Source organism: Panthera uncia (genome assembly GCF_023721935.1).
Source record: "Panthera uncia isolate 11264 chromosome A1 unlocalized genomic scaffold, Puncia_PCG_1.0 HiC_scaffold_17, whole genome shotgun sequence".
Taxonomy (NCBI): Eukaryota; Metazoa; Chordata; class Mammalia; order Carnivora; family Felidae; genus Panthera; species Panthera uncia.
Window position 1 is genome coordinate 32,731,651 of NW_026057577.1, and position 18,012 is coordinate 32,749,662.

Genomic DNA, 18,012 nt, shown 5'->3' on the forward strand with positions numbered 1-18,012 from the left:
TTTCCAAGTAATAGGAAACCCTATTTGTAAGTACTTCAGCTGGCAATAGCTTATATGTCCAAATTACCACTCTATGCTATGAAACTAATGAAATCATTAGGGAGAACAAGGAAAAAGGACTTAATTTAAGACTGAGGAATCAGAAAATGATTCTTTGGATAAGGAGCCCTAAGCTAAGATCTTAAAAACTAATATATAGAACTGGTAATAACTGCAGGAGGAGAAAGCTCCCCAGGGGGGTAAACTAGTTTTTGCAAAGAAAGTAGAAACAAAGAAAGCACAGCAAGTTCTAAAAACAGAATATTCCTGAATGGGTGGAGTATACAGTGTAAGAAAAGGCAAAGGAAATGAGGGAGATAATAGAAATAAACAGGAGTCCTTTCACAAAAAAGCCTTCAAAGTATGTTAACAAGTGTGAACTTTATCCTAAGAACAATGATGGGCTTTACACAGAAAAGTAACAGAACCACATTTTCTAACGTTTTACAAAGGTCATTCTAGTTTAAAAGTAGGGGGAAAAATTCCAGAAAGAAATACCACCTAATAGAGAAAACAGGAAAGAAGTAATTTTCAGAAATACTAAGAATTTTCTGGAATTGATAAAGGCTCTTAATCCTCAGATTCAGGAAACCCAACTTAAGCCAAGTAGGATTAAGAAAAAAAATTAAAAGGTGGGGGAGTGGCGCCTGGGAGGCTCTGTCAGTTAAGAGTCTGACTCCTGATTTCGGCTCAGGTAATGATCTCACAGTTTGAGAGATCGAGCCCCGCACTGGGCTCTGTGACAACAGTATGGAGTCCGCTTGGGATTCTCTCTCTCCCCATCCCCCACCCCCCTGCCTCAAAATAAATACACTTAAAAAAATAAATAAAAAGACTAACCCCACACCTAAACATATCCCAAAGAAACTACAAAGCATGAAGACAAAGAGAATATTAAAAGGAACCAGTGGGGAAAAAAAAAAGAAACAACTAAGCTGACAGATGACTTCTCAACAGCAACAATGGAAGCCAGAGTCAGTGGAATACTTTAAAAGACCTGGGAAATTCTTTCATATATAAAGCAAAATTAAACCTATCCTCTGAACTATGTATACAGTAATAATGAGCACTTATAATACCCAGACAGTGGTCTCTAAACACCACTGTCCACTAAACTGAAAGACTAAGGAGAAATTGGGAAGTATCATCATAGAGGGAGATTTGACATCTCTCAATAACTAACTGAATAATCAGGGAAAAAAAAATCAGTAAGAAACACAGAGAATTTGAACACTACAATTAACAACAATGTATGTGTTGGGGCATCTGGATGGCTCAGCCTATTGAGCATCCAACTCCTGATTTCAGCTCAGGTCATGATCCCAGAGTCATGGGATCAAGCCCTGTGACAGGCTCCTTGCTGAGCATGGAACCTGTTTAAGATTCTCTCTCTCTCCCTCTGCCCCTCTCCCCAGCTCATGCTCACTTGTTCTCCTTCTGTCTAAAATAAAGAAAGAAAATTAAAAACAAAACAAAAAAAACAACGTATGTGTGCATTAGTGCACATGTGGGCACATGTATATGCATTCGTTTCAGGCTGAAGTAACAAAACTATGCAAGTATGGCAGTGCAGAATACAGCATTGCTTCAGGGGAGAGAACAGAGTGTGTAGTAGATGATACCATTAAAAATACAAATTAGAGCAGTATTGGAAAGCATACTAAATGTAGAGGTAGGGATCATGCAATAATTAAATGCTGAGGTAATAAGGAACCTACAATGATTAAGAGAAGTGGAAAACAAGAAGGTGGGAAATATAAACTACAGGTGGAAAGATAAATTGTAAAGTGATGAAAAACAGTATATACAGCATAATTCCTCTCTATTTTTAAAAAGTGTATACACCTGTGTATGAATGGGTTTATAAAATAAAGTTTGGAATGATACCCACGAAATTCCAGGGGTGACATCTGCAGGTGTGTTGGCTAGAGGGGAAAGCAGTATTTTCACTTAATCGTGTTTTATTTTTTGACCTTTTTTCTTTCATAGTACACTTAATAATGCTTTTATAATATAAAAAGCATGCAAAATAAAAAATTAAAAAGAAAAAAGACACAATAAAATGTTCTAGGGAAGAACCTAGAGTTTAACCCCACTAGTTTTTCCTAGCTGTAATTAGCATTTCAAATGGGTACCAGGGAGCCAGCTATTCTAGTTCCGTTACCTGACACTTGTCAGGACACTCTACCAGTAACGAGAAACTCCAAAAAAGGTAACTTTGGGGGAAAAAATTTCTTAATACTCTTCAAAACTGAACAGTATGCTAAAATCATCATCTGTGGCAATTTTACCCTTAATATTCTTTTTAATTACAAAAGTTAACACAGGGATGCCTGGGTGGCTCAGTTGGTTAAGCTTTCGACTTCACCTGAAGTCATCATCTCATGGTCTGTGAGTTCAACCTCGCATCAGGCTTTCTGCTGTCAGCACAGAGCCCACTTTGGCCTCTGTCCCCCTCTCTCTCTGTCTCTCCCCTGCTCATGCACTCTCTCAAAAATAAATATTGAAAAAAAAAAAAAAAGTTAACACATACGTGTTAAAATTTATCCAACACAAAGATTATAAGAAAAAATAATTTCATGCCCATATCCATCTAAATTAATTTCCTTAGGGGAACCAGTGTTAATTTAATGTATATACTGACATCATTTTTGCCATTCATATACAGATCTTATTTTTTGTGTTTTCATAAAAAGAGAATTATATACACATTACTTTCTATCTGGCTACTTATTCATCAGGATCATTTTTAGATGTATTTACCTAGTGCTACAAAAACAGATTTTTGGTTATCTAACATGAAATAGTTTTAACTGGAGTTTTTAAAGTTATTTTGTTTGAAAACAGAAGATATAAAATTCAATCTAGAACAGCTGGGCTAACAAAAATGACAAATAGGACATAATAACAACCTAGTTACTGAAGGATAGGGATTTTTTTGTCCTTATTTGTTTACATGTTTATTTATTATTTTTTCAATACACTTTCTAAGCTACAAATTATCAAGTTTGTTTAAATTATGATCAGTAGTTAAACAAAAATAAACCTAAGTAACCTAAGACACTACACACTCACTCAGGCCATGCCAAACTGGTTCCCCTAAGAAATCCCTGGGAAGCTACAAGGGGTGTCTCACCAATTCCACAGAGAGCTGAGTCAGATTCTGAAATACTGCCTCAAATAGTACTCACACAAATTAGATAAAGTGACCTATGAAGTCATTGTAACCATCCCCATTTCAGGAAATCTTGGCCCCAAAGAAATAATAACCAGTCTCTTGCCCAAGCCAACTTTTACTATATACAGGATGGACCTTCCACTCAATCCCAAGAAGAGTATCTCATCAAAGGTTTTAATGTATACAGAAAATGTAGTAAAATTCAATTTTCCAAAAATTTAGTAAGTTACTCTTACCCATCATCTTTTACCCTAGCTAAAAAAAAAAAAAACAACTCGTTTTCCTCACTGCAGCACCATCATTCAGATAGTTATACCTAATCTATATTAAAGGAATTACAATATATAAAAAAGACCTATGTCGAGATCTTTTAAATACTATTATCATTACCTACTCTCATGCCTATCTACCACAATATGTGATGTTTAAATATACACCGTGTGTCTTACTTTGTTTTTAAGAACAGACATGTTCATTCAAAGGCAATGGAGAAAATACATTCATATTAAAAACATCCTATCTTGGGGCGCCTGGGTGGCGCAGTCGGTTAAGCGTCCGACTTCAGCCAGGTCACGATCTCGCGGTCCATGAGTTCGAGCCCTGCGTCAGGCTCTGGGCTGATGGCTCGGAGCCTGGAGCCTGTTTCCGATTCTGTGTCTCCCTCTCTCTCTGCCCCTCCCCCGTTCATGCTCTGTCTCTCTCTGTCCCAAAAATAAATAAAAAATGTTGAAAAAAAAAATTAAAAAAAAAAAAAAAAACATCCTATCTTCTTCAAAAGTCTCTACAGTTGCAACAAACCATTTTTCTGTCTTCCTTTCCTTTCCTTTCTTTCATGGGGCACTGGGTGGATGGGAGGAGGTGGGGGTGGAGGTCTTACACACTGCCATGACCGCTTCACTGCTCTAACACAATTCGAAAAAATGAAAACAATGGCAGGCATACATTTTCATTTAACATGACAAAGTTGAGGTAATTATTTTTTTTCTTATAATTTACTACTGTCAATATGGACTCAAAACTTACTTCCAATTCTTTAATTTTTTCTTCTGCTATTTTCTGTTTCTCTAACAGTTGATTGTGAATTACCTCCTTGGACTGAAGAATAAACCTACGAAACAAAAAAGTTGACAATTAAGCCACATGACCACTATAATCAAAATCAACAGCTACATACCACAAATATTAAACGAAGAAAATGAAAAGGATGATCTCCTAATTCAAGGACCAATAAAATACACTGCTATGTTCATGTGACATACTTGGGAAACCACCACAGGTTTAAGCTTTCTTGGCTGAGAAAGACTAAAGTTTAAAAGAAAATTCTGCTTTCTTGTCTAAGAAGGGAATTAGGCTTTAAGCAAGATTCATAAACAAATTCAAAAAATTAAAAGGGATAAAAATCTATCACAGGCTAAGAGAAAAGTTAAATAATAAAAATCCCCCATAATTTTATTTTTTCAATTGTCTGTATCAACTTTTCTCTAGATATTTAGTATTTGTATATTGGAGCTCCCCTTCCAATCTTTTTTAACTTTTTTGTAACAGCAGTAACTCATGACCTTTTAAAGTCACAATCAAGTACTGTGTTAGGATCAATGCATTAGTGTTTATATGAGTTCCTCAAACAAAAAGCACTGTATGAAGCCTAGTATCTTTTATTATTATTTCCAGAGTGTATAATACCTCTGAAAACAGCTCAAAAGGCACAAGTGGAAAATTTCAACTTTTTCCATTTTACAATCAAGCACATTATTTATAACTAATGAGAATGGAAATATGGGGAAGCTTTAAAAATTAGCATTGAATCTGTTTTGTACACTTATGTTCATAATTCTTGCTGTAGGGAAAGGAAGAATAAACTATTTTGTAGACTCAAAAAAGTGAAATGAATTATTTCCTTTCAACTCAAACCAAGGGTCCAACTAGGCTGTAACAGATTTCAATGAAAGATCACATTTAATTAAGCAGATGGTTTCTTCTCTTTGCATGAAACTTAGAGTTTAACAACAAAGAACATCATTTCTTTTTGTTGTTTTTATTAAAGTATAATTGACAAGCAATATTCTATTAATCTCATGTGTACAACACAGTTATTCAATATTTGTATATACTACAAACTGATTACCACAATAAATCTAGTTACCTCTCATTGTATTCCCCATGCTGTACATTATACAACCAAGACTTAGTTATTTTATATTTGTACCTCTCAATTCCCTATTTTATATTTGTACCTATATTTTATATTTGTACCTCTCAATCCCCTTCACCAATTTTTTCCCCCCCCGGCGCTTTTTTCACCCCCCCCCCCCCCCCGCCCAGATTCTCTGCATCTATGAGTTTGGGTTTTGTTTCTTTGTTCTGTTTTTCAGACTCCACTCATAGTGAAATTATTTGGTATTTGTCCTTCTCTATCTGACTTATTTCACTTAGCATAATACCCTCTAGGTGCACCCATGTTGTCATAAATGCCAATATTTCATTCGTTTTCATGGCTGAGTACTATTCTTGTGTGTGTGTGTGTGTGTGTGTGTGTGTGTGTGTGTGTGTGTGTTTTAATATGTCTGTTGACCATCTGGATGTCTTCTTTGGAAAAATGTCTATTCAGGTGTTCTGCCCATTTTTTAAGTGGATTGTTTGGTTTTTTTGTTGTTGTTATTGAGTTAACAGGAGTTCTTTATATATTTTGGATATAAACCCCTTATCAAACAGATGATTTGCAAATTTCTCCTCCCATTCAGTAAATTACTTTTTCATTATGTTGGATTCCTTTGTTGTACAGAACCTTTTTAGTTTAATGTAACCCCAACCATTTATTTTTGCTTTTATTACACCTGCCTTTGGAGTTCGACACTGCTCCCGCACACCTTGCCCCCCGCCCCCACAAAAATCATGAAGACGATACTAGATGCTTACTATGTTTTCTTCTAGGAGTTTTATTGGTTTCAAGTCTTACACTGAAGTTTTTAACCCATTTTAAGTTAATTTTTGTATATGATGTGCGATCACAGCTCAGTTTTCCCAATACCATTTATTGAAAATGACCCTCCTTTCCCTAATGTATATTGTTCCCTCCTTCACCATAAATTAATTGACCATATATGCATGAGTTTACTTCTGGGTTCTCTATCCTGTTTCACTGATCTGTACATCTGCTTTTAACAAAGAGACAACATATCAAGGCAGCAATATGCAGTTTTCTCTACCAACCTCAAAAAACAACAAAAAACAACAAAACCACCACTGTGTCTAGGGTAGGTTTTTACCAAGACAATCTATTATTATAAATATAAAACAAGTAAAAACAGACCAAAAATGGCAACTCCAGCGTTTTTTCCACACCTGGGGGAAAACTGCTTCCCTCCACCTCTTCTTTATGAGTGAATACATCTTGGCATATATAATACAATCTGGTAAATTTCTCTTTCATTTCACTAATAATTAACCTTGTTAATGTCCTGATGTGGAGAGTCCAGATAATTTAACTGATTATCCTGGTCTTTAGTAACTTAATCCTTTATAAAAATCTTACTCATATAATCACTGCAAAGACAGCCCACTTCTACGTAAAACAAGGATTACTATATAATCCTTTGTGTCCAAAATATTACTATTAGTCCAAAAGACAGGTGTGCTGTTTCTGATGAGACTATGATTTATAGAATATTTCTTCTCAGTACTAATTATTTAGTACAGTATTTGAAGAGCAAAGTGTTTTACAACTGTATTAGCTCTCGGTGACACCATGTAAAAAGTATTATAAATCTAGGCCCAAAAGTCACAAAATTATGTCATTTCATGCACAATTTTACTAAAAGCTTTTTAGCCATGAAAATGATTTTCAGAATAAAATATACATTTTTAAATAGCACTGATTGCTGTCCAGTGAGTGGTATTCTCAAATAATAGGTCATCAGACATTACCTTTATTAGTGTCTGGGAAATTTTCAAAGCTAAGATTAGAGATCAAGTCACTACTTATGTGGCCTTTAAAAATAAAGTATCTGAACAGATACTAAATCCCTTGAGCAGAAAATAAAGTTACTAGAAAGCGAGAACACATCAACAAAAACATGTTCTTCCATGGCCACACACCCCTTAGGTAGCTATAATGGACTGTGCCAACTTCAAAGACCAGAAAGATGTCACAGAAGCTGGCCAATTTACTATTAAGCCTAAAGACATCTCAGCCATGAAAGTTCTAAACGAGGAGTATTGAGTAAACTCAAATGTATTACTTCAATGAGTAGTTACATTGTAAAATTAAAACAAACAAAAACTTAAGGAAAACTTGGTTGAGTCCTTGATTTTTAAAAAAATACCAAAAATGGTATTAAAATTAAAAATGGTATTTAAATACCATGTATTTAAAAAATACATGGAGCGTGTGGGTGGCTCAGCCAATTGAACATCCAACTGTTGATAATAGATTAGGTCATCAGCCCAGGGCCATGGGATTGAGCCCCAGCCCCACCATCGGGCTCCACAGTGAGTATGGAGCTTGCTTGAGATTCTCTTTCTCTCTTTCTCTTTCTCTCCCTCTCTCTCTCTCCCCCTTCTGCCCCTCTCCCTGACTCACTCTAAAAATTTTTTTTAATTATTAAAATATAGAAAAAAATTAGGGGCGCCTGGGTGGCTCAGTCAGTTAAGTGTCTGTCTCCTGATTTCAGCTCAGGTCATAACCTCACGATGTGAGAGCTCAAGCCCTGTTGTCAGGCCCCGTGCTAACAGTACAGAGCCTGGTGGGGATTCTCTGCCTCGTCTCTCTGCCACATCCCTGCTTGTGCTCTTTCTCTCTCTCAAAATAAATAAACTTAAAAAAAATAAAAAATAAAACATTAAAAATAATTAGTAAAAAGTAAAAATTTTAAAAAGCCAAACATAAATCCAATGAAGCCTAGAAAGAACCCCAAGAAACATTTGGATTTCTGGAAAAACTCTATAGAAAACACGTTATCTGTTGTTAAAAGGCACTGAATTATCAGATGCTATTTTGAAAACAGAACATATAATAATGTAATTATGAGTCATACATCAAAAATAAATATTAGGCACATAGTTTCTCAGAGTAGAGAATTTCACAGAGATCCTGCCTGATAGTTTATGGAAAGCCAAATGGTAGATAAAGGATTCTGCAGTTCAGAATGTGCCACAAAGGAAAAATAAACTATGAAGAGGCAAATTATTTTTATATGACAAATGCCATGCAAAGAATGTACTTACAATATTCAGGATTATATATTTTAATTTTTTTATGTTTATTTTTGAGAGAGAGAGAGAGAGACAGAGCGCTAGTGGGGGAGGGGCAGAGAGAGAGGGAGACACAGAATCCCAAGCAGGCTCTAGGTTCTGAGCTGTCAGCACAGAGCCTGACATGGGGGTCGAACTCATGAATTGTGAGATCACGACCTGAACCAAAGTTGGACGCTTAACCGACTGAGCCACTCTGGAACCCCTGGGATTATATATTCTAAAGTGGAGTCATCACTTTGTAAAAGGCCTCTACATGAGAAATCAGTGCTATGTAGGCCTGCACTGTCAACTTTCAAGGACAAGTAGCCTAGTTCATTTCCTCATTTATAATTATACCAACTGAAGTACATAATTTTAATGATGACTTGTAGATTTGTTTTCTGAGAAACATCAGAGGTTATGTTCTGAACTGTCCTGCAGGTTGGTACATGACTTCCATTTTCTTATGACTCAGAATGAACCAAAAGTGTTGTTTACCTGCCCAAAATAAAATCCAAGATGAGTGGCGACGTTATCTTTTGGGTATATTTGCAAAGTATGCTCACCTGGACTCACTATTGAGAAACAAAAACATGCTCCTGATAATGTATTATGTTTGGGTGGGAAATTCTTAGAGGACATCTGAAAACACATTCTAATGGCATTTAGGGCATTCACAAATTAAGTGGCACAGGAAAGGCTGAATGAGCCTATCTTGCTTGTTTCCTTCCACTGGTGATGAAAACTACTACCATGTGCACACAAAGATCTATGTGCAAACAAATTTTTACTTCATAAGTTTTAGAAAGCAAGCAAGGACGAACCTAAATCAGTAAAGAAGCAATTTTAAAATCATGGGACATCCATATTGTATAATACTGAGCAAGTAGACACTTTTGTTACTTGGCACAATGCAGAACAGATACCCAGAACATTCTTCCTGATTAAAAACAAAGCAAAAAATTTTCTAAAATTTTGCTGAGTCAACACACATAAAACATTCCAGAGGCCCAAAATAAAGTGAAATCAAGAACTGTGAAAGTTATGCAAGTAGTAAATTTGTTTTCAACGTGAGAGTTTCTGCTGAATCCCAGAGACCTTAAGGATTCATACTGGCAAAGAAATAGGAGATAAAACCTAGAAACCAGGGACACCTGGGTGGCTCACCTGGTTAAGCATCTGACTCTTCCTTTCACCTCAGTTCATGATCTCATGGTTCCTGACATGGGAGCCCCTAGTTGAGCTCTGCACTGAAGGCATGGAGCCTGCTTGGAATTCTCTCACCCTCCCTCTCTGCTCCTTCCTTGATTGTGCTCGTGCTCTATTTCTCAAAATAAATAAACTTAAAACAAAATTGAGCCAACCTGGCTCAGTCGGTTAAGCATCCGACTTTGGCTCAGGTCATGATCTCATGGGTGAGTTCGAGCCCCACATCAGGCTCGGTGCTGACAGTTCTGAGCCTGGAGCCTGCTTCAGATTCTGTGCCTCCCTCTCTCTCTGTGCCTCCCAGCTTGCACTCTGCCCCTCCCTCCCTCCCTCTCTCTCTCTCTCTCTCTCCCCAAAAAAAAAACTTTAAACAAAAAAAAAAAAAAAAAACCCAAAAAAACAAAAAACTAGAAACCATCCAAAATGAGGATACTTTCAGGAGAATCCTCAGTTAGAGTCAGGTCCCTAAAGATTTCCACCTTCAGTCTAAGAGTGAAGAAACTTGCCTCTCAGCATAAAATAGAAGAAACTAGTCTGTCTATAACATAGTAGTAAATAAAGTGAATAAATAAAATGAAGACATAAAATGTCCCCTAAGCATGTATAACCACAGGAAGGGCAGTGGGGAGATGGGCAAAATGAGTGAAGAGTAGTGGGACGTACAGGCTTCCAGTTATGGAATGAGTAAGTCACAAGGATAAAAGGTACAGCATAGGGAATATAGTCAATGGTACTGTAATGGTATTGTATGGTGACAGACAGTAGCTATACTTGTGGTGAGCATTGCAGAACATACAGAGTTGTCAAATCACTTTGTTGTACACCTGAAATTAATTAACATTATTTTTCCTTTTTGTTTTGTTTTTTCAGTTTGAGAGAGAGAAAGAGAAAGCACAATACAAGCTGGGGAAAGGAGGAGAGGGAGAGGGAGAGGGAGACAGAGAGACAGAAAGAGAATCCCAAGCAGGCTCCAGGCTCAGCGCAGAGCCTAACATGCAACTCGATCCCACGACCCTGAGATCATGACTCTAGCTGAAATCAAAAGTCAGACACTTGGGGCATCTGGATGGCTCAGTCGATTAAGAGTCCAACTTAAACTCAGGTCATGATCTCATAGTTCGTATGTTCAAGCTCTGCACTGGGACCCTATGCTGCCAGCTTAGAGCCTGGAGCCTGCTTCAGATTCTTTGTCTCCCTCTCTCTCTCTGCCCCTCCCTTGCTCTTGCTTTTTTTCTCTCTTAAAAATAAATAAACATTAAAAAAAAATAGGGGTGCCTGGTTGGCTTAGTCAGTTAATCATCCGACTTCAGCTCAGGTCATGATCTCAGGATTCACAGGTTCAATCCCTGCATCAGGCTCTGTGCTGGCAGCTCAGAGCCTGGAACCTGCTTCAGATTCTGTGTCTCCCTCTATCTCTGCCCCTGCTCTGCTTGTGTTCTCTCTCTCTCAAAAATAAATAAACATGAAAAAAAAAAAAAAAGTCAGACACTCAACCGAACGAGCTACCCAGGCTCACTGGGTTAAGTATCATGACCCAACTATGCAATCACAAAGAAATCCACCTTAAATAAAAAGACATGTATAGCTTAAAAGAAAAGGCATGATCATACCCACTAAGATGTAAATAATGAAAAAGACGGAAAACAGCAAATGTTGGAGAGGATATGGAGACACTGGAACCCTCATACATTGATGGTGGTAAGTACAATGGTGTAGCTGCTGTGGAAAACATTCTGACTGTTCTTCAAAAGGTTAAACATAGAGTTACATGTGACACAGCAATTCTACTCCTAGGAATATAGCCAAGAGAAATGAACACACACACATGTATGTAAATGTTCAAAGCAGATTATTCATGATAGTCAAAACTGGAAGCAATTCAAATACCCATCAAATGATGAATGGATAAATACAATATGGTATATTCATACAACAGAATATTACTCAGCAACAAAAAGGAATAATGTACTTATACAAGGCTTCACCTGGGATTAACCTTTAAAATATAATGCTGACAGGGTAAACATAATCTCTATTACTGTATGATTCCATTTACATGAAATGTGAACAGGCAGATCCATAAAGACACAAGACTGCTTACGACCGCAGGAAGAGAGGAATGTGGGATAACTGCTAATGGAGTTAGAGATTCTTTTCATAGTGAAAGAGATGTTCTGGAATTAGTGTAAGTGACTACACAATTTCACAAATCTTCTAAAAACCAATGATTTGTGCGCTTTAAAATGTTTTTGAAAGTCAATTTTATGTTACGTGAATTTTATCTTTAACAAAATAGCAAAAAGACTTAGACACTTCATACAGAAGAGGTAAAGATGACACCTAATAATATCAGGAGTTAGTAAAGAAATGCAAATTACACCCACAAGGAGAGGCTGTTGGAATGCCTAGGATTAACCACAACAAAAAAGACAATACCAAGCATTAATGAAGATGGAAAGCAACTGGAACTCTAATATTTAGATGGTTGGCAAAATAGTACAGCCGCTTTGGAAAAGAGCTGGGCAATTTCTTATAAACTTAAGCAATCGCTCACTATTCAACCCAGCAATCCCATTCCTAAGTTTATAAGCAAGAGAAATAAAAATATATGTCTATGCAAAACACACACACAAATATTCATGATTATTACATTCATAACTGCCAAAAACCAGAAACAACTCAATGTCCATCAACCAGTGAATAGACACAATGTGGTGCCGCCATACAAGGAAATGCTATTCAGCAATAAAAAGGAACAAACAAGTGATACACCTAACAACATCAAGAAATCTCAAAAGTTACGCCAAGTCAAAGAAGGACACACAAATGGTTATATACAGTATGCTTCCATCTAGGTATCATTCTAAAAAAGAGAAAATAAGAGGGAAAAACAAATCAACAGTCACCAGGTAGTAAGGGTGAAGAGAGAAGAATGAATAAGGAATGTTTTAAGGGGATGTAAATATTTCATCACTAGGCTGCGATGTTAATTACACAATCACATACATTTGTCAAAACATATAGAACTGTGTGACTAAAAAGGGTAAATTTTAGGGCTGCCTGGGTGACTCAGTTGGTTAAGTGTCCAACTTCAGCGTAGGTCATGATCTCACGGTTCATGAGTTCGAGCCTGTGAGTTTGAGCCCAATATCGGGCTCTATGCTAACAGCTCAGAACCTGGAGCCTGGAGCCTGCCTCAGATTCTTGGTCTCCCTCTCTCTCTCTGCCCCTCCCACTCTCGCACTCTGTCTCTCAAAAATAAACATTAAAAAGAATTCTTTTTTTAAAAAAAGGGTAAATTTTATTCTATGTAAACTATACTACAAAAATGAAAAATGAGGAAATGACTTTATTTCCAACAAAATGAAAATAATAGATTAATGCTAAAATGACATTAATGTAATATTTAAGAGTTCCAGGGGCATCTGGGTGGCTCAGTTGATTAAGCATCCTGCTTAGGCTCACGTCATGATCTCACAGTTTATGAGTTGGAGCCCTGCACCAGGCTCTGTGCTGACAGCTCAGAGCCTGGAGACTGCTTTGGATTCTAGGTCTCCCTCTCTCTCTCTGTCCCTCCCCTGCTCATGCTCTCTCTCCTCTCTCAAAAATAAACAAACTTTAAATAGACTTTCAAAGTGACTAAGGAAAGAACATCCATTTTTTTAAATTATGAAATAAAATCAGCAAGATGCATAATCAAGAATACCTGATAACAAAAAGAACCAAATTCTGGAAAATAAAAGTAACAAAAATAATTACAACTACAATAATTAGTTGAGATACATGAGATAAAAAGATGTAAAATGTTTCCATATGATTTTACTCATACCTATAATTTAAGAAACAAATGAGCAAAGGAAAAAAGAGAGAAAGACTCTTAACTACAGAGAACTGATAGTTACCAGAAGGGAGGGGGTGGGAGGATGGGTCAAACAGGTGATGAAGATTAAGGGCTGCATTTGTCATGATCAGCACTAGGTGACATATGGAATTGTTGAGTCACTATGTTGTACACCTGAAGCTCAGATAACACTGTATGTTAACTACACTGGAATTATAATTTAAAAATAAACAAAAATTAAAACATTACTATAAAATGTTAAAAAAAAGGTGTAAAATGTGCAGTCAAAAACATAAAACATGGTGGGGGAGGAGTAATAATTTTGAGCTCTACAACGGGGTCAAACTTAAGTTATTATTAACTTAAAATAGATTGTTTCAGGTATGTCATCGTATGTAAGCCACATAGTAACCACAAAGCAAAAATCTATAGTAAATATACAAAAATAAAGAGAAAGGAATATAAGCATACCACTAAAAAAAATCAGACCACAAAGGAAAAGAGCAAGAGAAGAAGCAAGGAACAGAAAACCAGAGGGGCACCTGGGTGGCTCACTGGGTTAAGCATCCTACTTTGGCTCAGGTCATGATCTCATGGTTTGTGAATCTGAGCCCTGCATTGGGCTCCCTGCAGTCAACATGGAGTCCACTTTGGATCCTCTGTCCCCTTCTTTCTCCACCCCCCACCAAAAATAAACATTAAAAAAAAAAGAAAAGAAAAGAAAACCATGAAAACAACAAATGGCAATAAGCACGCATCAATAATTAAATGAAAACAGACTAAATTCTCAAGTCAAAAGACATAGAGTAAACAAATAAAAAACACATACGACCCAGCTCTGTGCTGCCTACAAGATACTCCCTCTAGAGGCCTCTAGGTGGCTCACGGTTGAGCACCCGACTCGATTTTAGCTCAGGTCATGATCCCAGGGTCGTGGGATCAAGTCCTTCATCAGGCTCTGCACTGAACATGGAGTCTGCTTAAGATTTCTCTCCCTGTGTCCTTCTCCCCTGCTCATGCACGCACACTCTCTAAAATAGAATAGAATAGAATAGAACAGAACAAAACAAAATAAAATAAAATAAAAATAAAACAATTAAAAAAAACACACAAGATACTCCCTCTAAATGTAAAGACATATGCAAACCTAAAGTGAAAGGACACAGAAAGATATTCCCAGGCAAATGGAAACCACAAGAAAGCTGGAGCATTTATACTTACATCAGACAAAATAGACTTACAATAAAAACTGTAACGACAAACCAAAGAGGGCACTACACACTGATACAGGGATCAATCCAGTAAGACAATACAACATTTGCAAACTTTTTTTGCACCAATCATAAGAGCACCTAAATATAAAGCAAATGTTATCAAATCTAAAGGGAGAAATAGACAGCAATACAATAATGGCAGAGCACTTTAATGCCCCCACTTAAATCAATGGATAGATTATTCAGACAGAAAATCACTAAGGAAACGTCACCCTTAACGACATGTAACACCAAATAGACTTACCACATATTTACAGAACATTCCATCCAAAACCAACAAAATACATTTTTCTCAATTGCATATGGAACATTTTCCAAGTTAGATCATATGCTGGGCTACAATAAGTTTTAATAAATTTGAGAACTGAAATCACATAAGCATCTTTTCACGAAACTAGAAATTACATGAATAAAACCGGGAAACTCACAAATATGTGGAGACTAAACGACATGCCACTAAACAATCAATGCACCAAAGAAATCAAAAGAGAAATCAAAACATACCTGGCATAAATGAAATTGGAAAAGCAATGTAACAAAATTTACATGATGCAGAAAAAGCAGTTCTAGGACAGAAGTTCACAACAATAAATGTCTATCGCAAGAAACAAGAAAAATCTCAAATAAACCACTTAACTTCATACCTCAAGGAACTAGGGGGGAAAGAAAAGCCAAAAAAAGGCTCAAAGTTAGTAAAAGGGAGGCAATAACAAAGATTAGAGCAGAAATAAATGAAAGTAAAAAGACAATAAAAGAGACTAATGAAATTAAAATCTGGCTCTTTGAAAAGATAAACAAAATAGACAATCTTATAGCTAGACTCACCAAGACAAAAAAGAGACAACTCAACATCAGAAATGAAAGAAATATTATGATTGATACCACAGAAATACAGAAGATCATAAAAGACTGAACAATTGTATAGCAGCAAATTGGACAGCCTAGAGGAAATGGATGAATCCCTAGAAACAAATAAACACGACTGTTTATACAATTGTGAATAAACAGAAAATCTGAATAGATGATGACTAGGAAAGAGAAATCAGAAACCTCCCAACTAGTCAATGGATGGATTCAAAGATGAATTCTACCAAAAATTCAAGGAAGAATTAGTATAAGTCCTTTTCAACCCAACTCTTCCAAAAAATAGAAGAGGAGGAAACACTCTCAAGTTCATTTTAGGGAGCCAGCATTACTGTGATACCACAAACAGATAAGGTCATCATGAGAAAAGAAAATTATGGGCTCATATTCCTCATGAACACAGATACAAAAATCTTCACAAAATGTTAGCAAACCGATTTCAACATAAATTAAGAGGATCATACACTGGGGGGACTTCCAGAGAAAATGGCATAGTAGGACTCACCTCATCTCACACATACACCTAGATAACACCAACATCAGTGTAAATAACCCAGAAAACAACTTGAAGGCTGGAGGAACAGACCGCCCCCAGCTCAATGTAGAGAAAGGGCCACACTGAAGAGGATAAGAAGGGTGGAAATGCAATTGAGAGCTAAATAGACCCACAGGACTGTCTGGGGAAGGGAGGGACCAGCAGGTGCAGAGAGGGGAGATGATCAGATCCCCAACCCAGGCACCCCACGCACCCCATGCACCGGGCACCCACATGGGGAAAAAACTAATCCCCATAACAGGTGGCTTTGAAAACCACAGGGGCCTAACAATCAGTAAGGCTTAACACATGGAATTTTAAAAATCAGAAAGAAGACTCTGTTCTAGGAGAGCAGGGAGGGTGGAGTACCTTTCCTTAAAGAGACAGCACAACAAATAGCCTCACTGATATACAGCACAAAAGCAGAAATTAGAAAACGCTGGGGGGGGGGGGGGTGTATAACGAGAAGATTTAATGGTTGATGTCAGAGTGCATACTGGAGAGGTAGGGATCTTTGGGACACTTCTCCAAGAATAAAAGAGCTGCCGGGTGCCATTTCTCTCCCTTGTCCTCCAGCCTAGAAACACCTGCAGAAATCAGCACAGCACCTACAAGCTCCATGGTGCTTGCTAACAGCATCCCCCACCACAAGCACTTCTGCAGTTTCTGCCCCCTCCAACCTGGCAGGCCTCACCAACAGTTTTCTCAGGTGACTGCAATGGACCTTTGCAGACCATGCATACACCATGTGCCCTATGCTCCTATTCTACTGCTGACATGCCCCCTCCAATACACCCTTGTTCAGAACCCATCCAAAGTGGTGCCACAATAGTATACAAGCAGTCCCAACAGAGACCAGCACCACTCCAAAGTGACTCCTGCCCCAGGGAGAAGGGAAGATAACCCCACACACTACTCCCAACTGCAGCCCCAACTGGAGGCAAACTGGGTCCCAGGCAAACTGACTTCAGGCCCAGTCTAGCAACAAAAATTTCTCAGGGGATGACAAAGGGAGAGTACCCTGAGGTTCAGTTCTACTACATCTCTGGCAAACACCTGGTCTGACTCAACTCAAGCACAAGACAAACCCAGACTGGCCCACTAACAACACAGGGACCAAACCCTGCCCACAACAGGCAAAGAGAGCCATTATGGGATGACTGGACTGAAGGCAAACACAGATCAGCCACAAGAGCGGGGCACACACAACACACGTAGGAGACCCTGAAGCACCAAGTCTGTTGAATGGGGAACACTGCACTGGAAGGCACCACAAGACCTAGTCTTCATCAGGCCACTACTTTCAAGACAGGAAAAATAGCTGACTTTCCTAACACAGAAACAGACACAGAGTTAGACAAAATGAGGACATAGAGTATGTCCCACATTAAATAGGACAAAATCATAGCAAAAGAGCTAAGTGAAATGGAGAAGTAATATGCCTGATAGAGAATTTAAAGTAATGGTCACAAAGATACTTACTAGACTTGAGACAAGACTGGAGGACCTCAGTGAGACCATCAACAAAGAGAAAAAAAAAAACAACATAAAAATGAATCAATAAGAAATGAAGAACAATAACTGAAATTAAAAACAGACCAGTGCTCACTTGGGCAGGATATATACTAAAATTTGAACAATACAAAAAAGATTAGCATGGCGCCTGCACAAGGATGACATGCAAATTTGTGAAGTGTTCCACATTTAAACACACACACACACACACACACACACACACACACACACACACAGAAACACACACACGCACCCCAGGTGGAATAAACAGACCAGGGGAAGCAGAAGGAATCATCAACCTGAAGGACAGAGTAATGGAAAGCAATCA

The 18,012-nt window shown here is 37.6% G+C and overlaps 1 protein-coding gene and 1 non-coding gene across 3 annotated transcripts in view; one reads left to right on the forward strand and one right to left on the reverse strand.

Annotated features, from left to right (window-relative positions):
* The window catches only part of PFDN1 (prefoldin subunit 1), a 56,523-nt gene that overhangs the window by 14,380 nt on the left and 24,131 nt on the right, over positions 1-18,012 (reverse strand). The window contains exon 3 of one of the 2 annotated variants that reach the window (XM_049649367.1): positions 4,241-4,325. In XM_049649367.1, the coding sequence (XP_049505324.1) occupies positions 4,241-4,325 (85 nt within the window). Of the gene's footprint in view, positions 1-3,982; positions 4,326-18,012 lie in introns of those variants that run through there. The other variant, XM_049649366.1, reaches the window with a different exon arrangement.
* On the forward strand, positions 17,771-17,877 carry LOC125935829 (U6 spliceosomal RNA). The gene has a single exon (XR_007461814.1). It is a non-coding gene; the product is annotated as a U6 spliceosomal RNA (small nuclear RNA).